Genomic DNA, 23,997 nt, shown 5'->3' with positions numbered 1-23,997 from the left:
CAGTAGCTCTGTACACAGATTCCTAGGCGATTGCACCAGAACTGCCCGACCCCTCCTGAGATAAGGAGCCATTGACAGGATGATAGAGGACGGTGTTTTGTTCCAACAGCAGGTGGGAGGAGAAAGGTGGTAACCAGGAATGCCTGGAGCGTGTTTGTATCAGTGCACGAAAGGAGAGGTCCTAGGAGGGGCATCTCTGTAGGGGACGGGCCCCTGGTGTCCGACGGAGCCTTTGCCACTGTCCCGGGCAGACGTGTGACCCATCAGAGAGGCGCTAGGACCGTGCTTTGCTGACAATAAACCTGGCCGAGCACCTTGGCCACCGACCCGAGCCCGGGCTCCGTCCTCACAGAAAGCCTGGAGGGCTGCTGGCCTGGTGATTGCCCCGCCCGCGCGGGTGCTCCGAGAACAGCAGCACGCAGGAGCTGGCACAACGTGGCAGCGTGGACCTGGCACTGGGACGCGCCGAGCACCTTCCCCGGGCCTGGCGAAGAGCTCCACGGAGCCCGTGATTCTCACAGCAGATGGGGACCGTGCAGGGGGGACTGGGGCAGTGTTACAGCACACGCCGGTGCACACTCGCCTTGCACGCCCACCGCTCGCCCCGGTGCAAACAGACAGGGGAGCGGTTGTATGGCTGCTGTGCACACAACCTTGCGGTGACCTGGGGGGGGGGAGGGGAGCCGTTGCTGGTGTCCCTGGGGGGGTAGATCAGGTTCTACCACTTCGCTGCTTCTCCTCTCCTCAGTGGGGGCTGGGGCTTGGCTCAGCCGCTGGCTGTGAGCTCCTCTCCGCCCGAGCAAGGACAGAGTCTACAGCGGGTCCTTGGCTCTGGAAAATGGGGGAATGACACAGCAGAAAAAATGCAAACAACTGCCCTCATCCATCGCACACAGCTGGCACAGAACCCAGGAGTCCTGGCTCCCAGCCCCCCTGCTCTAACCCCCTACACCCCACTCCCCTCCCCGAGGATAGAACCCAGGAGTCCTGGCTCCCAGCCCCCTGCTCTAACCACCAGCCCCCACTCCCCTCCCCGAGCCAGGGATAGAACCCAGGAGTCCTGGCTCCCAGCCCCCCTGCTCTAACCACTAGCTCCCACTCCCCTCCCCGAGGATAGAACCCAGGAGTCCTGGCTCCCAGCCCCCTGCTCTAAACACTAGCCCCCCACTCCCCTCCCCGAGCCAGGGATAGAACCCAGGAGTCCTGGCTCCCAGCCCCCCTGCTCTCACCACTAGCCCCTGTCGTAGAATAGGAGGGAGATCCGGCTGGGGCTTTCCACAGCATCACAGCTTGTAAAGCCCTGGTGTAATACGCTGCTTAACAAGCCCATTGGCTGCATTGCTAGCCTACCAAGTCCTGCACCAGCCTCCGTTTCCACACGGATTTCAGCCGCAGGGCGGGAGCCTGGCAGGGGTCGGGGGGAGGGGGCAGAGGCTCACACAGTGGCAGGCGTGATCGAGGGCTGTGAAGGAACAGAGCTTAGGAGCAGACCGGGTTGGCACAGACACGCACAGCGCCTGGCACGGCTTTGCCCCCAAAGGATCCCGCCTGGGATCAATGGGGCCAGATCCCAGCTGGTGTGAATGGGCCGTGGTTCCCATTGGGGTCAGTTGGGCCAGATCCCAGCTGGTCCGAATGGGCCGTGGTTCCCATTGGGGTCTATGAGGCCAGATCCCAGCTGGTGTGAATGAGGGTCACTTTACAACGGAGCTCCGCCAACTGACCCTAATACGCTGCCCTGCTCCAGATCAGACTGGGCGCTGCTGCATTCCTAGGGCGCGAGCCGGCTTTACACGGAACAGACCTCATTGAAATCGAATTGAGCGTAATGCAGTGCTGGAGTTGCACGCTCCTTATGTGTCAGCCAAGTTCATTCCCGGTCTTTAATCATCTAGTAACCGATGGACTTAATGTGCAATCCGCTTGTTGATAAGAGGGAGGTTCATGGTGAATCGACTAGCAAAACAAAACAAAATAAAGAAAAACAGAGAGGGGGGAAAAGCAATACAGATTGCCATGATCCTGAGGTTACAAGGATGAATGAGCAGAATTTTGGGGCCAGATCCCAGCTGGAGTGAATGGGCCGTAGCTCCACTGGAGTCAATGGGGCCAGATCCCAGCTGGTGTGAATGGGCCGTGGCACCACTGGGGTCAATGGGGCCAGATCCCAGCTGGTGTGAATGGGCTGTAGCTCCACTGGGGTCAATGGGGCCAGATCCCAGCTGGTGTGAATGGGCCGTGGCACCACTGGGGTCAATGGGGCCAGATCCCAGCTGGTGTGAATGGGCCATGGTACCACTGGGGTCAATGGGGCCAGATCCCAGCTGGTGTGAATGGGCCGTGGCACCACTGGGGTCAATGGGGCCAGATCCCAGCTGGTGTGAATGGGCCATGGTACCACTGGGGTCAATGGGGCCAGATCCCAGCTGGTGTGAATGGGCCGTGGCACCACTGGGGTCAATGGGGCCAGATCCCAGCTGGTTTGAATGGGCCATGGTACCACTGGGGTCAATGGGGCCAGATCCCAGCTGGTGTGAATGGGCCGTGGCACCACTGGGGTCAATGGGGCCAGATCCCAGCTGGTATGAATGGGCCGTAGTTCCACTGGGGCCAATGGGGCCAGATCCCAGCTCTTGGCCCTTGAGCTAGACTGGGACAATTATACTGTTTCTTTTTGGTTCATGTTCCCGTTTCCTCTTTGAGTGACTAGAACGCAGGGACAGACAGGAGCCGGCTGGTGCCAGTGTTAACCTCGAACAAGATCTACGTAAACAGAGACTGCTACACTCACTGTCTTCTTCCAGTTCTCCCGCCGTACGAGTCCCCACTGCAAACTCTCGCCGCTCGAACACAGCGCTGCTAGCCACGGCCAAAGAATAGCCCTGATTCCCATTCACCTCCTTCCTTCGTAGCTCCTGAAAGGAGGAGGTTGGGTCATTAAGCCTTTCTGGCTCAGTGTCCCGGGGTGTCTATGGGCAGGGAGAGATGGACGGGTGGATGGAGGGGTGTCTATGGGCAGGGAGGGATGGATGGATGGAGGGAGGGATGGATGGATGGAGGGGTGTCTGTGGGCAGGGAGGGATGGACGGGTGGATGGATGGATGGAGGGGTGTCTGTGGGCAGGGAGGGATTGATGGAGGGAGGGATGGATGGATGGATGGAGGGGTGTCTGTGGGGATAGATGGAGATATAAAGGGGATGTGGGGCTAGATAGTGAACAACCGTCAACGGATAGATAGATGCGCTACAAATATGATTGACAGGTAAGGTAGGCGAGGTGATATCTGTTATTGGACCGGCTTCTGCTGGTGGGCGGGACGAGCTCTGGAGCCGTGACCCGAGCGTGTGAGCTCAGTGCAAGGTGGGACGCTGATGTCCCGTCGCCCCCGAACGGGTCCCTTTCCCTCTCGCCAGCGGCACGGGGAGGGAACTCCGGACGGTGTTAGAACAAAAGTCTCAGTCGCTACCTGCCATTCCCAGGCTCTAACCCCGCCCCGGCCCCGCCGTGTATATTTAATCGAAGGTTTCGAGGTTTTGCCCGGGGTGCGGGCCCTGGTACTAACCCAGCTGAGATCTCCGGATAGCAACCCCGCTTCTTGTTATTGGACAGTGCCTGAGTCTAAATGAACCCCCCAGCTCCCCGATCGTCCACGCTGCCCCGGCGAGCCACCTGCGGATACCCCGTGTCCGGGAAGGGAGCAGCTTCATCCCACTCACACTAACGAATCCTGAGAGATTTCAGCGGCTTTTGTCCCAGTTCTGCCAGCTCTTGGCCCTGGCCACAGCAACCCGTGACTGCCCCTCATGCTGCACTTTTACCCTGGGCGTCCCACTTGGCACCGGCCTTGCTGTGCTCAGCTTTCCCCGGCCGTTATCGGACAGTTCTGTGTACCCGGCGGAGTTGGACTTTTGTGAGTTTGCAGCGAGCGGAGGACGGGGCACAGCACATCCTGCTCGCTGGCCTGAGCGAACGCCCTGGCATACTTCAGACCCCCCCAGCTCCGAGCGCCGGCCCCTGCACCCTCCTCGCCTCGCTTTCCAGGGGGGCGGAACAAGAGATGCCAAGTTCAAAGCAAGCGTTGTTTGCCGACTGGAAGGAAGAAGCCGCTGGTGGGTTACGGTGAAGCATGTATCGGCTGGGGAGATCTGTCCACGCGCACCTCCCCGGCACCAGAGGCTTTCACAATGTTGACAAACAAGAAGATAATTAGTGGGCATGTGACTGATGGATTAGAGAAGTGTTTGCCCGGGGCCGTTATGCAATGCAGGAGGCAGGGCCAAACCTGACTTGGAGTAAATATATACGAGGGCAGTCCAGGCTGGCTAACCGCACCGGGGAAGTGACTCCACACACCATGGAGCTGGCTGGAGCCATCACCATCTTCCTGGGCATCTACGTGTCCTGCCTCCTCGTCATCTCCGCCTGGAGAAAGCAGTCGCGCTACAGGAACCTGCCCCCCGGGCCCACTCCCCTCCCGCTGATCGGGAACTTCCTGCAGATGAAGGTGGGAGAAACCCTAAAATCACTGGAGAAGGTGAGTCACCGAGAGCCGCTGCAAGCGACCGGCGGCGACTGACCGGAGAATGGGTCAGGAGCCAGCTCTCGGAGAGGCCGTTTCATTTGAAAGTCTGTCTGTCTATCCCTATATATACCTGTCTACACCCCATCTCTCTCTTTACCCATCCCCAGACACCCCATCTCTGCAGTCTACCCACCCCCACATCCCCAGACACCCCATCTCTGCATCTACACATCCCCAGACACCCCACTCTGCGTCTACCCATCCCCAGACACCCTGCCATCTAACTCTGTCCATCCCCATGTCTATCTATCTATCTAATCCCATACACCCCGTCTGTCTGTCTGTCTGTCTATCTATGTAGCTATCCCCAGGCTCACCCCTCTAGCTAGTTAACTAGCCAATCACTCCCCTAGCCCTCTCTCTGTCTAGTTACATACCAGCCACCATAGATACCAGGCGCTCTCTCTGTGTCTTTCTATCTAAATCCCCACAGCTATGCCTGTCTCTGTCTGTCTCTTGGCTGTGAATACACTCTGTATTCAGATCAGTTGTATCTCGGCCCCACATGCTCGTCTCCACGACTCCATTTCTCAAAGAGCACCTGTCCGGGGATGACTGTAGATCTCTGCTGATCAGTTGCCGTGTTACCCGCTCGACAACTCAGTTTGTGTTTCTGAGGCTTCAGCAGCCACGAAATCAATCACACAGCCGGTGCCGATGGACGTCTCCTTTCACTGCTAAGAATAGCACTGTCTGTGTTTGTACAGCGCCTGGCGCGGTGGGATCCTGGTCCAGGAGACGGGGTCTTAGGTGTCACTGCAATACAGATCATAAAGGATAATCACGGGGTGGGGAATAAAAAGATTTTCGTGGCAAGATTTTCCAATAGGAAGTTGAGTTTTCAACCACATATAATTGTTTGTGGAAAAGTTGGCTTTGTGTGAACATTGCCGGGGGAGTGGGGGAGGGTCAGGAAAACAAATAATTTCAGCTGAAAATTAAAAATGTTTTGGTTTCCAGAAGGTTTTGGCCCAAAATATATAAATTTTTTTAGTTTGTCAATTTTAAGCCAAGAATTTTTCCATTTTTGGCAGTTTTCAGGGCAAACTTTTTTCAGGTTTCAGCCAAAAAAAAATCCCATTTGAAGCCAAAAATGTTTCTGTTTTCAGCCTAAATTGTTTCTGGTTTTGGCAGGATATTTTTTGGGGGGTGGAGGGGGGGGGGGGGTGGAATTTTTGGTTGCCCAAACCAAAAAAGGTTGTTTTTCATTTTTTTGACAAAAAGTCGCCATTTTCCTTGGAACCGGTTCCCATTTCCTACCCCCCTCTGATCACCTTTCCCATACAGCTGAGTGAGAAGTACGGCCCGGTGTTCACCGTCTATTTCGGGTCCAAGCCCATCGTGGTGCTGTGCGGGCATGAGGCAGTGAAGGAAGCGCTTGTGGACCAGGCCGAGGAGTTTAGCGGGAGAGCCCACATACCGACTGTCGAGAAGAACTTTCACGGCTTTGGTGAGGAGCAGGCGAGGTGCCATAAACCTCCCCAGACTTAAAGGGCCAGATCCCCAGCTGGTCCAAATCCAGACAGTGGAATGATGCCAGCTCCGGATCTGGCCCACTTCCAGCGTTTGCTGAGGTGATCCCAAGCTGACAGGCTGTAGGACTGCTCGGGGGATCAGGAGAACAAAGACCCCCCCATGCTAAAGTGTTCCTGCTCCCCGAGTGTGAAGCTTTGCATGTTTCACGGGGGTGGGGGAGGAGGCGGTGCCCTTTTAAACACGCATGGTCCTATCACGCCATTGTGTGTCCAGATTCACCGCAAGCTTTGCACCAACCAGCCAATGCAACCGCCCCCCCAGCCCGATTGAACCCCCCAGAAGAGCAGGGTTGGTGCATTTTGCGCCACTGGACCAGAGCTGGGACCTTCCCTGAGCCACAGCCCCTCGCTCCTTTCAACCGCCGTTCTCCTTCCTGGGCTGAAACCCTTCGTCTCCCCCAGGGGTGGTTTTTGCCAACGGGGAGCGGTGGCGCCAGCTGCGCCGGTTCTCCCTCACCGTCCTGCGGAACTTCGGCATGGGGAAGAAAAGCATCGAGGAGCGGATCCAGGAGGAGGCCCAGTTCCTGCTGGAATCCTTTCGAAATACAAAAGGTGACTCAGCGAAGAGGCGCTCCCCCTACCCCCCGGGGATCGGCTCCAGCCCGGGCACCACCCAAGTCCCGCTCGAGCGCTGGTGTGAGGATTTACCCGGTGGCGGGGCTGCTGGCTGCCTCTCCGCGCAGGGATGAACGTCGCCCACTTTGAGTTTCCTCCATGTGCAGAGGGATGTTAAAAAAACCAACCACAGGGCATGTTTAGTCTTGAGAAAAGACGACAGAGGGGTGTGGGGGAGGCGGGGACCCAAGAACAGTCTTCAAATCTGTTCAGGGCTGTTACAAAGAGGATGGGGATCAGCTGCTCTCCATGTCCACTGAAGGTCGGAGAAGACGTCATGGGCTTAATCTGCAGCCAGGGAGATCTAGGTTAGATATTGGGGAAAACTTTCTCACTCGCAGGGGAGCGAAGGAGGTTGTGGGATCCCCGCCACGCAGGTTTTTAAGAACAGGTGGGACAACCCCCTGTCAGGGCTGGGCTAGGGTTAGTCGGCGCGGGGGGGCGGGACTCGATCGCTCACCCCACGGCATCGTAGCAATGTCGGGCTGGAACGACTCGGGCAGACAGATCTGGATTGAAAGGTTGTGTAGCATAGCATACAGGACAGGACACCTCTGTACCTCCCCTGGCGTCTCTGTGTGGAGTCACAGATTCCAAGGGGAGGCGGAACCGCTCCAAAGATCTAGTCTGACCTCGGGCACAACACCGGCCCGAGAAGTCCCCGGAACGATTCCTGTTTGAACTGTTATGAAGCATCCAAGTCCGCTCCTAAACTCCCTGCATGTTGGCGGCTCCTCATCCCCCAATGACCGCACGACCCCTCTTCCCTTCTCTCCCCCCCTACGCCAGCGGAACCTTTTGACCCGACCTTCTTCCTGAGCCGGGCCGTCTCCAACGTCATCTGCTCCATCGTCTTTGGCGACCGCTTCGACTACGAAGACAAAGAGTTCCTGTCCTTGCTGCAGATGATGAACGAAAGCTTTAGAGAGATCAGCACCCCGTGGTCACAGGTATGTCCTGCTCGAAATGAAACGGTCGGTATTTTCACTGCATGTGGGTTACTGCAGATAACTGTGTTCTGCGCCACCAGAGCAAAACCAGAGTGATTCTATAGACTTCAGTGAAGGGACTCAAGATTCACACCGGCGTGACTCCAGATTCACACCGGCGTGACTGACAGTCTGGCTCCGGGGATGCACCAAAAGCCGTTCTCTGTGTGTCCCTTCTCTTTCCAGTTCTACGACATGTATGCGGATTTTCTCAAATACTTCCCTGGCCCTCACATGAAAATCTACTACATACTGGAAGACATGAGGAAATTTATTGAGAGGAGAGTGAAGCAGAACCAAGCAACGCTGGATGCCAATTCCCCCCGGGATTTTATCGACTGCTTCCTGATCCAAATGGAAAAGGTATGGGGGCTCTGGGAGCTGAGTGAATGGCTCGGATGATCTTCGAGCAAACACAGCACTAGGGGCCCCATGAGTCATGCAATTTTCACCCATAACAAATACCAGGATCCCCCCCGCACCCCAAAATAGCATCAAAGTGATTTTGCAGAGTTCAGACAGGAATCGTTTTGCAAATCTGTACTTTTAAGACCAGCTCTCCCGTGGCTGTGGAAATCCCCATGCTGAGATTTCAGCGTATGTTGATTTTCCCCAAGGAAAAGCAAAACCCTTCGAGCGAATTTAACACCAAGAACTTGGAGCTGACCACGCTCAACTTGTTCTTCGCCGGCACGGAGACCGTCAGCTCCACCCTGCGATACGGGTTCCTGCTCCTGATGAAACACCCAGAGGTCCTAGGTAACTAAGGAAAGTTCATAAACATTCACTGAATTCCACGGTCAAAACCAGGGTGAAATTTGCAAAAGGCCCATGCACCGTATTTAGGGTATGTCTCCACTGAGCGCTAAGCCCAGATCTGTGGGACTTTGGCTTGTGGGCTTGGCGTTTCCAAGCCCGTCTTTGAGCATCTGCCTGGGTTTGCTTGACCCGGGTCTCCCAGCACTGCTAACCTGTCCATACTGCACCACGGAGACCTCCTGACACGGGCTGCGTCCGCACTGCACAATGACAGGGCTTGGACCTGAGTTACAGAGGGCCTGGGGCTCTGACCCAGCCCCCCAGCAGGGTCCAAGGACCCAGGTCCTGAGTGTTCGCTGACCCGAGTCAGATTGATTTGCAGATGGAGATCAGTATCATTATGGGGAAACTGAGGCACGGGGCCTGAGGTCGGCGGCAGAGCCGAAAAGAGAATCTGGGTCTTCCGTGTCCAGTCCGGTGCTCTGCCCTCTAGGCGCTGGGAGTGAATTTCACCCTAGCCAACAGGTCCCCGCTCTCCCCACTCCTGAGCGGCTCCCGGGATCCGCCGGGCCGGGGGGTAAGCTCTGTGGGTGTCGCTGGCAGGGAAGATGCACGAGGAGATCGACCGGGTGATCGGCCAGAGCCGCGTCCCGGCCATCGAGGACCGGAGCCAGATGCCCTACACCGACGCCGTCATCCACGAGGTCCAGCGAGTCAGCGACCTGATCCCCATGGACGTGCCCCACATCGTGATCCGGGACACCCAGTTCAGAGGCTACACCATCCCCCAGGTGAGGGGTGAGCGGGTGGGGGCGCAGGGGGAGTCCGGGTCCGATTCTCAATGGGTATAAATGGGCTCCATCTGGGGATCTGGGCCCATTGGCAGTTACCCGAGACCTGCCGCTGAGTGGCTCTGTTCCCGTGTGATCCCAGTGTGCGGGGCAGAGAGGTGGGCATGCCCGGGGGGGAGGGGGGGAAAACGGCACCCACCCAGCTCGTCTCGTTCTGACCGCCTGGCGCTCTGCTCCCAGGGCACCGAGATCTACCCCATGCTCAGCACCGTCTTGCGTGACCCCAGCAAGTTCAAAACCCCCGAAAGCTTCAACCCCGAGAACTTCCTGGAGGAGACGGGGCGGTTCCGGAAAAACGACGCCTTCGTGCCCTTTTCCTCAGGTGAGCTGCCTAATCCGGACTCCTCGGTCTGTCGGTCTGTCCGTCCGTCCCCAGACGCTCGGCAGCGCCCCTAATCCGGACTCCTCGGTCTGTCGGTCTGTCCGTCCGTCCCCAGACGCTCGGCAGCGCCCCTAATCCGGACTCCTCGGTCTGTCGGTCTGTCCGTCCGTCCTCAGATGCTCGGCAGCGCCCCTAATCCGGACTCCTCGGTCTGTCGGTCTGTCTGTCTGTCCCCAGACGCACTGCACAGCACCCCTAATCCATACTGCTCTATCTATCCCCACACACCCCCTCTATCTATCTATCTATCTATCCCCATACACCCCCTCTATCTATCTATCTATCTATCTATCTATCTATCTATCCCCGTACACCCCCTCTATCTATCTACCCCCGCACACACACTCTCTCTCTCTCCATGCACCAGACGCTGTGGAATCAGAACGACGATTGCAGAGCTCGACTCCCGCCCCCCCCCACCTTTCCTTCCTAGCGCCAGGACTCCCATTCGCATGTGCACGGGGGGTCTGACGATCCACACTGCTGCTCCCAGCGTCAGCCGGCCTCTCCCCGCCTGCCCAACCTGATGCAGCCATGCAGCAGGCGTGTGGCTCATTCCCCGCCCCGGCGCCCCTCCCTCTTGTCGCTCGTAGGTAAGAGGATCTGCCTGGGCGAGGCGCTGGCCCGCATGGAGCTCTTCCTCTTCTTCACCACCATCCTGCAGAGCTTCACGCTGAAACCCCTGATGGCCCCGGAGGACATCGACACCAAGCCGCTGGAGAGTGGCTTTGCCAAAATCCCCCCCTTCTACCAGCTCTGCGTGGTGCCTCGCTGACAGAGACAGGAGACAAGGCCCAGGCAGGGACCCCAGCCTGGCTGAGAAACCACAGGGGCCAGGAGCACGAACAACAGATCAGGCCTGATTCTCGGTTACCCCGTCCCTGCGCTTGGTTTAAAGTAGTTTCAAACTCCTGTTACCTATTACAGACTCTGTGCGGCCCTGGAGTCAGTTACAGCAGCCTCGGGGCTGCTCTAATTCACGCTATGGGCCCGGGGGGACACAGAACAGCCCTGCCCCCGCCCCGCCCCCTATGGGCCCTGGGGGGCAGAGAATAACCACAGTGCAGTGCTCTCTGGCTGTGTCCTGGATTTGCCCTCTGCACCCGGGGCTGGGAGCAGCGCGGTGGGATCAGGGTCCTTGTGCAGTGTGTGTGGGGGGGGATCTCCAGGGGCACTGATGTAACTGCATTGCTTGGAGCTACGTGAGTGAGAACGACAGCCAGGGCCAGGGTCTCCTTCCGCCCCAGGAGCAGAGAGCTCGTGTGAACACAGACGGGGCTGCGCAATCCACACGCGGGAGCGATGTCGTGAACCAGCCTACGCCCCGGTGCAGCAGCGCCAGGTGGAGGGACGAATTCTTCCCTCCACCCAGCGTCACCTCGCGGGGAGGGGGCTGAAATCCGCCAACGGGAGACCCCCGCCCGGCGCTGCCGTGTCTCCACCGACGCCTTTCAAGCGGGCCTGGCCGGACACCTTTGGACTGGAGTGCCCCTCGCTGTCAGAACAGCTCCGGGGATTATTAGCAGCTGATGTCACCCAAACCCATTAACCTGCTCCTGGAGCCCGGGTCGGCTTAGGGATCAGAGCGCTGTAGAGCTTTGCACTGGGGCTGGAAAGCAGGAAGCCCCGGCGTGTGCCCCCCGGATGGAGATTTTACCGCCGTTTCCGCTTGCCGAGGCAGACGCTCCTGGCTGGACTCAATGAGACGTTCCCGCCATGAGGCTCTCAGCTGTTACTGGACGTGCTCCTGAAAATGTCCTGGCTTGTGACAGTGACTCTTCCGACGTCCCCCTGGGAAGGGAAGCTGATTTCACGCTTCGTTATTTTCTATCGGGGGGGTAGCCGTGTTCGTCTGTATCTGCAAAAACAAGGAGTCGGGTGGCACCTTAAAGACTAACAGATTGATTTGGGCCTAAGCTTTCGTGGGTAAAAACCTCTTCTCCTTGTTTTCTATTCATTGGGGGTTTTCCCCTCTGCTGCTGGTAACTAGTTCAGCATCGAGCTTATTAAAGTCCATACAAACATGAGGTGGTTGCAACAGAAGCTCTGTAGAACACTTCATGGATAGGTGAGCTCGCTTGCTTTTTCACAACCCCAGTTTATCATCTATCAATCGGTCGATAGCTAGGTATGGGGACGGATGGATGGGTGCATCGATCTATCCGTCCATCCCCATACCCCGCATCTCTCTCTCCCCCCCATACACGCCCGGCCATCTCGCTGGGTCTGGCTGGTGTGTGTTTTCAGATTGTCAGTAGCTACCAAACAAGACCCCGTGGCCCAGGTTTTGAAAGGGTTTTAGGCGTGGCAACATCTAACTCCAGGACTCTGATTCTCGTTTTCAAAAGGGATTTAGGAGCGCTGCACCACCCGAATACCGTCAAAACTTGTCCCTTTGTCAATAGGTGTTTATTTAATCGCCTGCAGTGTTTGTCTTTTCGCCTTACCCGGCTTGGGTTCGTTTACACAGAGCGAATCCAAGTCTTCAGTGGCTTTTCTTTATCTTTTCTCGGGTTTCTTACTTTTCTGTTCTGGGGCCAGGGGCGTGGCTGGCCTTGGGCAGAGGCTCTGGCAAACCTGTCTGCCCTGTGCTAGGTAAACAGCAGTTTCGAGAGTGTTATGCACCGGGGCCCTGCCTTCCTCCATCGCAGTCCGGGGCCACGGTGGGATCCGGCCGGTGGATTTTCCAGCCTCTCTAGAAGGCTGGGTGGGAAGCAGACTTAAAGAGCCAACCAAGCCTCCCGGCAGCGTGGCTGCTCCACAGAACGGGATCCCGCGGAGTGGCAGGTTTCCCAGGCTCTGCCACTAACCCACTGCATGGGCGTGAACAAATCCCTTTCCCCTGCTGTCTTGAAGAGGGGGGGTTAAGGTGCTGGGCTGGGACAAGCAATTCCTGGTCTCTGCCACGCACTCCCTGGGTGACCTTGGGAGAGTTAGTTCATCTTTCCGGGCCCCAGGACCCCCACCTGTAAAATCAGGACAATGATTCCGTCTCGTGTGTTTAGAGCAGGGAGGGCGCACACTTTTTGGCCCGAGGGCCACATTGGGGTTGCAAAACTATATGGAGGGCTGGGTAGGGAAGGCTGTGCCTCCCCAAACAGCCTGGGCCCCGCCCCCTATCCACCCCCTCCCACTTCACGCCCCCTGACTGCCCCCTTCAGAACCCCTGACCCATTAAACCCGCCCTGCTCCTTGTCCCCTAACCGCCTCTCCCCCGATCTCGGTTGGGGTCTGGGCGGCGCCCGGCGCGACAGGGCCCTGATCTTGACTGGAGTCTGGGCAGCGTCCGGCGCGACGGGGCCCTGATCTCAGCCGGGGTCTGGGCAGTGCCTGGCACGACGGGGCCCTGATTTCAGTTGGGGTCTGGGCAGTGCCTGGCACGACGGGGCCCTGATCTCAGTCGGGGTCTGGGCAGTGCCTGGCATGACGGGGCCCTGATCTCAGTCGGGGTCTGGGCAGTGCCTGGCATGACGGGGCCCTGATTTCAGTTGGGGTCTGGGCAGCGCCCAGCGCGATGGGGCCCTGATCTTGGCCGGGGTCTGGGCAGTGCCTGGCCCAACGGGGCCCTGATCTCAGCTGGGATAATATTTCTTGTGGGACAATAACACCCTTCCCAAAGGGTTGGTAAGTCCTAGCACTGCCAAGGTCTCTCGCTGTCTCCCTGTGGGGCTACGCTGGTTATTATTGAATCCTCCCAAGTGCGGGACCGGGCGCAGCCATGCGAAGAATGCGGGAGTGTTTCGGAAGAACGCTTTTACGAGATCTTGCCAACCTCCTCCGGTGCTGCCCCACACTCGGGAGGGGAATGGAAACACGGCGGGAGGGGGGATGTCAGCAGCCCAGGCATCGTTCGGCTGGTCTGCAAACCGGCTCCCCGGGCAGGTCCAGCCAAGCTCTTGGCAGCCGGCACCCGGTTCGGTTCACGGTGGTTCCCACATCGGCAGGGAGTGTTTAATGGGTAAACAGCCAGGGGTTAAAAGGGGAGCTCACCGCAAGGGCGAGGAGAGAACTGGCACATTCATAGTTATGCAAGTCCTGAACTCGATCCCCTATTACATAATCCCACGGGGGGAAATTCACACCCTGGGCAGAGGCCAGCGCCTGGCCTACCTGCCACCTTGTTCCTGCTGCAGCCCAGAGACCAACACGTGCTCGGCTTTCTGGCCTTGTGCTGGGCCTCCGGGCCGCCACCTCCAAGGTACAAAACCCCCGGGCATCCAGGCTGATCCTGAGCCCTCCGCTGGGCACCTGGACAACTTCCCCAGGACGTGATCGTTCCCCTCTGTTCGGCATTGGCGAGGCCTCATCTGGAGTATTGCGTCCAGTTCTGGGCCCCACACTACAAGAAGGATGTGGAAATATTGGAAAGAGTCCAGCGGAGGGCAACAAAAATGATTAGGGGGCTGGAGCACATGACTTATGAGGAGAGGCTGAGGGAACTGGGATTGTTTAGTCTGCAGAAGAGAAGAGTGAGGGGGGATTTGATAGCTGCTTTCAACTACCTGAAGGGGGGTTCCAAAGAGGATGGAGCTCGGCTGTTCTCAGTGGTGGCAGATGACAGAACAAGGAGTAATGGTCTCAAGTTGCAGTGGGGGAGGTCTAGGTTGGATATTAGGAAACACTATTTCACTAGCAGGGTGGTGAAGCACTGGAATGGGTTCCCTAGGGAGGTGGTGGAATCTCCTTCCTTGGAGTTTTTTAAGGCCCGGCTTGACAAAGCCCTGGCTGGGATGATTTAGTTGGGGTTGGTCCTGCTTTGAGCAGGGGGTTGGACTAGATGACCTCCTGAGGACCCTTCCAACCCTCAGATTCTAGGATTCTATGACGGCTACCTCCGAAAAGGGACGATCCTGGGAAAACGGGGCCAGGCGGGACCCGGGCTGAGGGCTGACGTGGGACTTACAAGGCGGAAGCTAATAGAGAAGTAAATAAAGATGCTGTGAGAGTCCGATTATTTGCACTACAGCTTTCGGTTGGGCCAACGTATTCAGCCCGTCCCGGGCCAGATCCTCAGCAGGTGTCGTTTGGCGTAACGCCACTGGGCCTGGAGTCATTCACAGCCGGGCAAAAGCCAGGGCTAAGTGGCTGGAAAATGCCAGGCCGCAAAGCCCAGAACAGACCCCAGAGCAGTCCGTGGGCTGGCCACTAGGCCACCCTGTCCCCCCCCCCGTGCTTGGTGCTGTACAAACACAGCCCCTGCTGTCCTTCTGATACTCTGCCCGGTGCATTGCAGCCGAGCATGTGAAAAGCACAAGAGAGATTCTCACGGGAGCCTAACACCCTCCACCCGTGACCGCCTGGAATCTCCCAAGCGGATTAGTGCCCTGGCACTTCTGAAACCAAACCCTGTTTGCCTGGTAGAGTTTCAGGATGCCAAGAACGGCACCGTCTCCCCTTACCGAGCAGCCTGCATATAACAGCCGAGCTGGCACTGGCTCGTGGCCATTCACCGCCTGCGCCCGCCATGGAGCTCGGGGGAGCTGTGACCATATTCCTGGCTCTCTGCCTCTCCTGCCTGCTTCTCCTGTCGGTGTGGAAGAAAATGCACCAGGGAGGGAAGCTGCCCCCGGGGCCGACCCCTCTGCCCTTCCTCGGCAACTTGCTGCAGCTGAAGACGGACGAGACTTTCAAGTCGTTCATGGCGGTAAGTCGCGCCCCAGGGAGCCTCGGCGTAGGGCTCTGGCGGCCGGGATGGGGAGTGCGGCTGATCTCGGTCACCGCGGGGGATAGGCAAAGGGACACCCGCTAACCTAGCCAGTCCCCTCCCCTCTATTTCTGGGTTCTCCTGCAGCCTCCGGGACCGGCCGTGCCAAGTGGCTGCACACGCCCCCCAGCACGTCGCAGTGGAGGGGTCTCGCACGGCGGGGTTTGGGGTGTATGGGGCCGCTCAAGGATCAGGGTCCCGTGGGGATCTGGTCTAAACGGGGGCACTGAATGCAATGAACCAGCCTCGCTCTCCTGACTCCAGGGGAGCGCGTCGGTTACGCCGGCTCAGGATCTGGCCCCGTGCCGGCGCCGCCCGGAGAGTGCCCCAGTCCATGCGCCAGCAGTGCCACGTGCTCTCACGGCCTCTCGGCTCTGATTTCTGTTGCAGCTGCGGGAGAAGTACGGCCCGGTGTTCACGGTGCACCTGGGCCCGCGGCGGGTGGTGGTGCTGTGCGGGCACGAGGCGGTGAAGGAAGCCCTGGTGGACCACGCGGAGGAGTTCAGTGGCAGAGGGGAGCTGGCGTCCATCGACCGGAACTTCAAGGGCTTCGGTGAGCGGCGGAGCCGGGCTCAGCACGTGTGCCCCGGGGGCAGTGTCTCCTCTTAGCGGGGGGCTGCTGCTACGGGGCTCAGCGGTCGGATGGGAGACATTACACGCACTGCAGGGAGCTGGGTGGGTGAATCAGTAGGGGGCGCTCTCCCCGGCAGGCAGGGCTGGCCCCACGGGGGCGCGAGGGGGCACAGTGCCGTGGGATGGGGGGCTCGGCGGGGGCGTTCCCAGGGCTGACTCCCGCGGCTCTCTCCCGCCGTTCCCAGGGGTGGCTTTGGCCAACGGGGAGCGGTGGCGGCAGCTGCGCCGGTTCTCCCTCACCACGCTGAGGAACTTCGGCATGGGGAAGCGATCCATCGAGGAGCGGATCCAGGAGGAGGCCCAGTACCTGCTGGAGGAGTTCAGGAAAACCAGAGGTCTGTGCGTTTGCGCCCCCCCCTCCCCCCGTATCGCCCAAGGCCAGGGCCGGGGAGCGGCTTTACAGCAGCCTTATCAGCCACCCTTTCTCCTGGTCTAGGTATTTATAGGGCCGATGTCACCATGGCAACCGAGCACCTCCCAGGTCCTCACCCTCCCTGGGCAGGACGATTCTCCCCAGTTTACAGAAGGGGAAACCGAGGCACCGAGCGAGCGGAAGGGACTCATCCGGTCACACGGGAGTGGCAGAGGGAGCGTGGCCCGGTGGTGAGGGCGGGAGCCTGAGCTGGGAGCAGCCCAGGTGCAGTTCCTGCCTCTGCCACAGCCTTCCCAGGTGACCTTGGAGGAGGCGCTGTGCCTCAGTTTCCCCCGCTGTAAAATGGGCGTGATAGCAATACCTTGTCTTGGGGGGCGGGGGTGAGGAGAAGACGTTAAGGAGACAAGGTGGGGGAGGGGCCATCTTTTATTGACCCAGCTTCTGCAGATACAGAGCCCTGCTTTGGGGCGGGTGGGGTTGTGCCCATTGCAGATGGAAGCGGGTGAGGTGATCAGACACTAGGAGAAGATGGGGGCCCATATAAATACCTTTCGATTATATGAAATAGGAGGGGAGCCCAACACTACCTCATTCCCCCAGCCCGCGCCTGTCCCACGAGACCCCCCGCCCCGTGCTAGGCCCCACGATCAACGAGCAAACGAGTTATCTCCGGAGAGCAGACAGACTCACTCCTTTGCAGCTGGGCTGTAGCGCTAGGTAGCCGAGGGGCAGTGTTGCCTAGTGGCCTGAACATGGGTCTGGGAGCCTGGAATAAAAGGCTTCTACTCCCGCCTCTGCCCCCCATTTCTGTGTCGCTCCCGGCCCTGCTTTGTGCCTCAGTTTCTAGGCGGATCGGAAGACTCGCTAATCAATTGGCATAATGCTTTTGCTAGAATTTAAGGGGCATCCCACGCCCCCAGCACCGGGTGTCCCGCGGAATCAGAATCTCAGTGTGTGAACATATATATATATAATAAGGAAGTTTCTAGAGGCTTGAAAAGGTGACCCAGCTATAAACAATGCTGTGATTTCTGCCTGAGTTTGCAGAGAGCCTGAAACGATTGCTCCAAGAGGTGTGAGTTGCCACTCTAGACCTTGCTGCCGCCACCCCAAGAAGGGGCGGGGTCACAGCAAGTGGGCGGGTCAATCGCAGTAGAAGACCGCGGAGGGGGAATGTCCGCCGCGTCCTCTTTTGTCCGTGACAGGTTCGCCCTTTGACCCGATCTTCTTCCTGAGCCGCACGGTCTCCAACGTCATCAGCGCCGTCGTCTTCGGGAGCCGCTTCGACTACGAGGACAAGACGTTTCTGTCCCTGCTGCGCATGATCAATGAAAGCTTCGTAGAGATGAGCACTCCCTGGGCCCAGGTACCGCCGGGCAAAGGATTCCCACCCTACGGAGGGGGTGGATTCATTACGGCTCGGCTGGCGGTCTTTCGAAAAGCTGCTGTCTGGCTAACACAGAAATCACGGGCTCTGTGGGGAGGTGGTTTGGTCTCGGTCATACAGAACGTCAGACAATGCGCACGTCAGATCCCTGAAGCTACAACACAGCTGTCAGAAAGCCGCAGAGGATGCGCTGTCCCTTTAAAGGTCCCAAAGGCGTGGGAGCAGCTGGCCCTGTCCGGGGACGAGCCTGGCCAGGGCGGGAGGCCTGGCTGCAGACATGATCTGTGTTGGGAAGTTGAGGCGAGGCAGGAGCTGGTCTGGGTGGGGCTGGTTACTTGCCCCCTCCCCAGCTGGCTCTGTGGGCAATCGGCGAACCCGGCTTCTACCCCCGTGCAGCTCTACGACATGTACTCCTGCGTCATGCAGTACCTGCCCGGGCGCCACCACCGCATCTACCACCTCATCGAGGACCTCAAGACCTTCATCGCCGAGCGGGTGAAGATCAACCAGGCCTCGCTCGACCCCAACGCCCCACGGGATTTCATTGACTGCTTCCTCATCCAGATGGAAAAGGTACCGGCTGGGGGGGCTTGCAAACCTTCCGGCTTGGGAGCAATTGGGGCAGGGGCTTTCTCTTTGGTCTGTGTTTGTACGGCACCTGGCAACCTGTCTGGAACTGGCGCGGTGCTACCGTAATCCACCTAATAGCAATAAAATGTACAGCACCTGACACCATGACATCCTGGTCTGGGACTGGGGCGGTGCTACCGTAATCCACCTAATAGCAATAAAACGTACAGCACCTGACACCATGACGTCCTGGTCTGGGACTGGCGCGGTGCTACCGTAATCCACCTAATAGCAATAATGACGTACAGCACCTGACACCATAATGTCCTGGTCCGGGACTGGCGCGGTGCTACCGTAATCCATCTAATAGCAATAAAACGTACAGCACCTGGCACAATGGGGGCCTGCTCCGTGATTCGGGCTCCTTGGTGCTGCAGTAAAGCAGATAATAATAAAGACTGCCAATAACACAGGGAGCTTGTGGTTATGGCCCCGGACTGAGACTCAGGAGACCTGGGTTCAAATCCCAGCTGAGCCACCATGAGTCCCTGCCTCTCCGTGGGCCTCAGCAGACCCAGTTGTCGTCTGGGGCGCCTGTTCTTTCCTCCGGCTAGTCAGACTGAGCCCTGAGGGGCAGGGAGACTCTCTCGCGAGCAGTGGGGCCCTGCCGGAGGTGCTTCTCTGATACCGTAACAGCAGAGCAGGGATACCGAGGTTCAATTCCTAGCTCTCCCATGGTAAATCCGTGCCTCAGTTTCCCCATGTGTAAAATGAGGCTAATGACGCTTACCGCCGGCGTACGGCACTCTGAGATCTCTAAGAGCGAGCTATGGCTCCGTGCTGACCCGATGCGCCTGGCCCGCTCTCTGCCGGCCCCCGGTAAGCGTTCCACAGACCTGCCGGCCCTCCCCTGCTCCTTGCCATGACGCGTCTCTGGTGGGCTGCCAAGGGGTTCACGTCAGGAGGCAGCGCGCAGGTTGTGCCCACGGCGACACCCTCCTGTATCCAGGGATGTGATCCACCGCCCTTTCCTGTGTCCGTCGCCCCCAGGAAAAGAAAAACCCCAACAGTGAATTCAACACCAAGAACTTGGTGCTCACCACGCTCAACTTGTTCTTCGCCGGCACGGAGACCGTCAGCTCGACCCTGCGCTACGGCTTCCTCTTCCTCATGAAGCACCCGGAAGTCGAAGGTAAAGGAAGGAAAAGGCTGGATCGTTTAGTGAGTGGGATGCGAGTTTCCATGAGCTACCTGGAGCTTTTGTGATCGGCTGCAGGGATGAAACCCAGATCCTTCTGCCCAGGCCCCTATCACTTGATAAGGAGAATCTCCATTAACTGCAGTGTAGGGGCTATGGCACATAGGCAGTTCATTCCCACCCTGCAGAGGGCAGTGGCGTTCAGACCCACTAATGTGCATCTAATGAGGCCCTTGGTGAGTTCTCTCTGCGTAGAACTCTCTCTCTCTAAAAACTGCCTCTGCTAAAGGACCGGCCGCTCGACGGGTTAGTGTGGGTCACACGCAAACTCGCACACACACGTTCCAGCCCTTTGCAGTGGGATTCCAGGGACTGCTAGCGCCCGACCCGTGGACATGGCCGATAAACCTGCAGGTCAGGGGCTCCGTCAGCCAAGGTCAGCTGCCGCTGCCCCAAATACACCCCCCTGACCCGCACCCTGTTAGTCCCACCAAAATCTGCAACTGCTGCCCTGGGCTGCTCCAGAAATCTCGCTGGTGGCAACTGGCGACCGCTCCGTCCCCTGTGCCCGGCTCTTTCTCTAAACTATTAATTGCTTCAGTGCCCAGCGCCAGTAGAAGTCCCCCGTGGCAGCAGGCCGTTCCGCAGGTCAGCCCCGTCGGGATTGGTGGGGCTTTCGTGCCGTGAGGCCCTGCCGCTCTCCCGCATGGCCTGGGGGCTGTGGTGCCCACGCGGTTCCCGCAGAGCTCTGCCCGCCTCTCCACAGAAAAGGTGCACCAGGAAATCGACCATGTCATCGGCCGCAACCGCATCCCCGCCTGCGAGGACCGGATGAAGATGCCCTACACGGATGCGGTGATCCACGAGATTCAGAGGGTGACGGATATCGTGCCCATGGGGGTGCCGCACACCGTGATCCGGGACACCCAGTTCCGGGGGTACACCCTCCCAAAGGTGCGGGGCCGGGGGGCAAACGGGCAGGGTTGAAATCGCAAAACCTCCCGGATTTAGGGGTTGCTTTTGCAAAGGGAAAGGTGGTTTGGGGCTGAGCCCTGGTTGTCTGAACCGCCCCAGAACCGTAGGGACTAGAAAGTGACAGTGGGTGCAAACATCCGTCCCCCTTTCTGGCGACACAAACTTCCCCTAAGAACAGCATCAAAGCAATAAACGATCCGCCCAAACCAAGACTTAACAGCCCCGCGGAGGAAGGGACCGACTGCCCCAACTGTCAGCCGTGGGTCAAGATTTTACAGAACCCTCCAGTCTCACCAAAGGAGGCGTGGGTATGTATCCCACCGCTAACACCACTGCAGTGATTACAGAGACTCAGGACACCAGGGTCGGGGGAATCCCAGCCTGTCTTTATGTCTCGTTTACTCAGATAAAATAATATGCCCCGTCGTGATCCCCAGACTAGCGGCTCTCATGGGCACTCTCGGGATATCTCCTATGGGTGGGTGGAGGTTGAGGTTGGAAGAGATACAGGTGTATTTCATTTTTACCTCTCTCGTCTCCATTTCCCCAGGGCACCAACGTGTTCCCCTTACTGGGCTCTGTCCTACGGGACGCGAAATACTTCAGCCACCCAGAAGAATTCAACCCGGGGCATTTCCTGGACGAGAATGGCCGCTTTAAGAAGAACGACGCCTTCGTGCCGTTCTCCTCAGGTACAGAACCTGCCTCGTGGCCTTTAACGCTCGCCCGCTGCTCTCTGGAGCTAGTCATCCCGGGGCTGGGCCGAGGAGCCGCCCCTCTCCCACTGACCAGCCCTAGCAACGCTACGGTTCCATCGTCTGACCTAGTAACACGGCCCATGAATAGCTGTGAGGGCCAGTCCACAACATTCAGGAGGCCCAGGTTCTATTCCCGGGTCATCAAGGTGTGAGATCTACTGGTTAGATTCTGGGAGCCACGGCGGCTGGGTTTTACCCCCGGCTCTGGGAGGGGAATGGGGGCTAGTGGTTAGAGCAGGGGGGGGCTGGGAGCCTGGACTCCTGGGTTCTCTCCCCGGCTCTGGGAGGGAGGTGGGGGCTAGTGGTGAGAGCAGGGTGGTGCTGGGAGCCAGGACTCCTGGGTTCTCTCCCCAGCTCTGGGAGGGGAGTGGGGGCTAGTGGTGAGAGCAGGGGGCTGGGAGCCAGGACTCCTGGGTTCTCTCCCCGGCTCTGGGAGGGGAGTGGGGGCTGGTGGTTAGAGCGGCGGGGGTAGGGCTGGGAGTCAGGATTCATGGGTTCTATTTCCAGCTGTGCCACCGCCCTTGGGTGAATCCCTTTCCCCGCTCCGTGCCTCAGTTTCCCCCTTGCAATGACACTGACTTGGCATGCCAGGGTGAAGAGCACTAAGTCCCATTCCATCCGGTCCCCCCGTGTCTGTGTCTTTGCAGGGAAGCGGGTGTGTCTGGGCGAGGCCATGGCCCGCATGGAGCTCTTCCTGTACTTCACCACCGTCCTGCAGAGCTTCTCGCTGAAACCCCTCCTGTCCCCAAAGGACATTGACATCAGCCCGAAAGTGAGTGGGTTCGGGAACGTGCCCCCCACGTACGAGATGTGCCTGGTCCCTCGCTGAAGAACGGGGGAGGCCGCAGGGGAGGATAGTGACCAGTTGCTGAGCCTTTTAGGAGCTAGATGGAATCTCGCTGCACCCTGCGTTAGTTCACCTTCAGTAATGGGCAGATCTCTGCCAGGAGCTCAGATCAATTCAGCTTAGCAGCCTTCAAAGGGCATTTCTTCATAGCGCAAAAACGGGGCTGGTCTTTAGAGGGTTCCACTGAGACTAGATTCCTAGATATGAAAGCTAGAAAAGCTCCCCCAGTGGTTCCTGCATCCAGCCCATATCTTGTGGTTGAGCTAGCGCGCAGAACGAGACACCCAATTGCAGTGGAAAGTCTCCACGCCGTGAAGAATCGCCTGGGTGGGGCAGGCTGATGGGAAGTCGGATTTGATGATACCGTGCTCGCCATTTTTGTCCAGCTGGAGTCTCCCAGCTGCCACCTTGCGAGCTGAACTGACGTGGCTGTGATGGCCCCGTGGGTGGGTTATTCCATGGGGTTTGAAGGCAGGGTCTGTGGGCCTAAAAGCAAGATCCTGTAAGGTGTGACTGCAGAAGGAGACTCAGATCCACAGGATATTCGCTTGATTTGTGTTAGCCACTCAGGAGTGCAATTTCTCTAGTGTAGACTGGAACCGGCCAAAGTACGGGGACACAGTTTTGCTGGAAATTTTGGAACCATTTCAATTGCTCAAGGTTGGAAACAGACCCATTTCTGCCCCCCCTAAAATTATTAGAGACATTTCAATATTTTTTGCCAGTCGTTCTTCACTTTTTCTTTCTTTCTTTCTTTCTTTCTTTCTTTCTTTCTTTCTTTCTTTCTATTCACTTCTCTGTCAGTCCTTGATCTTTTTCCTCCTTTTCTTCACCTAAAAAAAAGTCCGATGACGGGAGGGCAGGGACTCGAAGCGAGAAGGCAACAATGACAAAGGAATCGATAGTATTTTTTAAGTAGAAGTTTACCAAAATAATTCAAAAAGGGATCGTTTTCAGTACAACTTTTGACCCGCCCCGGTGCAAAGGAAAGTCCAATTGCTTCTTTCCATCGCCTCTGACTGTCCATGGCAGACTCCCAGGCTGGTTTGGTTATTCTTTATCTGGGACTTTTGTGGAGCTTAATTTTGCAATTCATTTAAATAAACAACCCCCTGCATGATTAACCAGGAGACTTGTGTTCTGTTTGCAACACTGCCTCGCATGCCAAGAGCGTTTACTTTAGACACTCACAACATTTTTCTAGACAAGGTGGCGGGAGGCTCCCGGCTCCGAGAGCACAGGGATGGGTTACACCGTGAGTGCACAAGCGTTTTCACCCCGAGTCACTCGATTGGAGACGAGGCCTATGCTTCCCCTGCAGAACACGCTGCTCAGACCTGGCCGCTGTGGGGCTGGTAGAGGTTGTCGGTCTGCTAGCCCTGCCTACCCGCCCAGGTCCCGGCGGTCTGAACAACCAGCAGATGAAAGTGAACCGACCTGTGCTGAGGACACAATGAGAGCCGGGGCCGACAAGGCACAGGACAGCTCTGGATGCTATTCATTGTTTCTTCACGGCAGGACCCCTTCCGTTCCTGAGACAACGTGAGATTCCTGCTCAGACACTTGGCTTAATTCAATAGTGCGAACAAAGCCGGGTCCAAAGCTGTTCTCGCTCCCCGGCCCAACGGGGACCCCGAGCTTGGCTCTAGGAGCTGCTGTGATACAAATGATCCTCTTTTCTTAAACCCCAGCAGGGTTTACCTTTCCGCATCCCAGCCTAGATTGGAGCAACAGGAGCAACTCCCATCAACCGGTAGCAGTAGTAAGCTGTTATCCACTACATGGAGCAGTCACTCAAGGGAGATTTGATGTGCAATTACGTTCAAAAAGTCATATTA

General features: G+C 57.9%; 2 protein-coding genes and 1 long non-coding RNA gene across 3 annotated transcripts; 2 read left to right on the top strand and 1 right to left on the bottom strand.

Annotated features, from left to right (window-relative positions):
- Positions 1–532: 532 nt before the first annotated feature.
- Positions 533–2,917, bottom strand: LOC117888582. Its single transcript, XR_004648348.1, has 3 exons — positions 2,792–2,917; positions 1,725–1,956; positions 533–831 (listed from the first exon to the last, which is right to left on the bottom strand). It is a non-coding gene; the product is annotated as an uncharacterized LOC117888582 (long non-coding RNA).
- Positions 2,918–4,262: 1,345 nt separating this feature from the next.
- On the top strand, positions 4,263–11,741 carry LOC117888570 (cytochrome P450 2G1-like). The gene is made up of 9 exons (XM_034792104.1): positions 4,263–4,535; positions 5,871–6,033; positions 6,521–6,670; positions 7,523–7,683; positions 7,909–8,085; positions 8,340–8,481; positions 9,085–9,272; positions 9,513–9,654; positions 10,308–11,741. The coding sequence occupies exons 1-9, from the start codon at positions 4,263–4,265 to the stop codon at positions 10,487–10,489; spliced, it is 1,578 nt and encodes a 525-aa protein (XP_034647995.1). The 3' UTR covers positions 10,490–11,741.
- A 2,717-nt stretch (positions 11,742–14,458) lies between these two features.
- LOC117888579 (cytochrome P450 2G1-like) lies at positions 14,459–22,877 on the top strand. The gene is made up of 9 exons (XM_034792114.1): positions 14,459–15,358; positions 15,809–15,971; positions 16,237–16,386; positions 17,630–17,790; positions 18,208–18,384; positions 19,432–19,573; positions 20,346–20,533; positions 21,105–21,246; positions 21,960–22,877. The coding sequence occupies exons 1-9, from the start codon at positions 15,179–15,181 to the stop codon at positions 22,139–22,141; spliced, it is 1,485 nt and encodes a 494-aa protein (XP_034648005.1). The 5' UTR covers positions 14,459–15,178; the 3' UTR covers positions 22,142–22,877.
- Positions 22,878–23,997: the final 1,120 nt, after the last annotated feature.

The sequence above is a fragment of the Trachemys scripta genome, chromosome 16 (genome assembly GCF_013100865.1).
Source record: "Trachemys scripta elegans isolate TJP31775 chromosome 16, CAS_Tse_1.0, whole genome shotgun sequence".
Taxonomy (NCBI): domain Eukaryota; kingdom Metazoa; phylum Chordata; order Testudines; family Emydidae; genus Trachemys; species Trachemys scripta.
The sequence above is the reverse complement of the archived record's forward strand: the minus strand, read 5'-3'. Positions and strand labels throughout refer to the sequence as shown.

What these genes read in the sequence shown, in the direction of transcription:
- LOC117888570 (XM_034792104.1), top strand. Translation starts at nt 4,263, where the DNA reads ATGCAGGAGGCAGGGCCAAACCTGACTTGGAGTAAATATATACGAGGG. An exon ending in ATCCTTTCGAAATACAAAAG is followed by an intron (nt 6,671 to 7,522) that starts GTGACTCAGCGA and finishes CCCCTACGCCAG; the next exon opens with CGGAACCTTTTGACCCGACC. An exon ending in GAGGCTACACCATCCCCCAG is followed by an intron (nt 9,273 to 9,512) that starts GTGAGGGGTGAG and finishes CTCTGCTCCCAG; the next exon opens with GGCACCGAGATCTACCCCAT.
- LOC117888579 (XM_034792114.1), top strand. Translation starts at nt 15,179, where the DNA reads ATGGAGCTCGGGGGAGCTGTGACCATATTCCTGGCTCTCTGCCTCTCC. An exon ending in TGAGCACTCCCTGGGCCCAG is followed by an intron (nt 17,791 to 18,207) that starts GTACCGCCGGGC and finishes ACCCCCGTGCAG; the next exon opens with CTCTACGACATGTACTCCTG. An exon ending in GGGGGTACACCCTCCCAAAG is followed by an intron (nt 20,534 to 21,104) that starts GTGCGGGGCCGG and finishes CCATTTCCCCAG; the next exon opens with GGCACCAACGTGTTCCCCTT.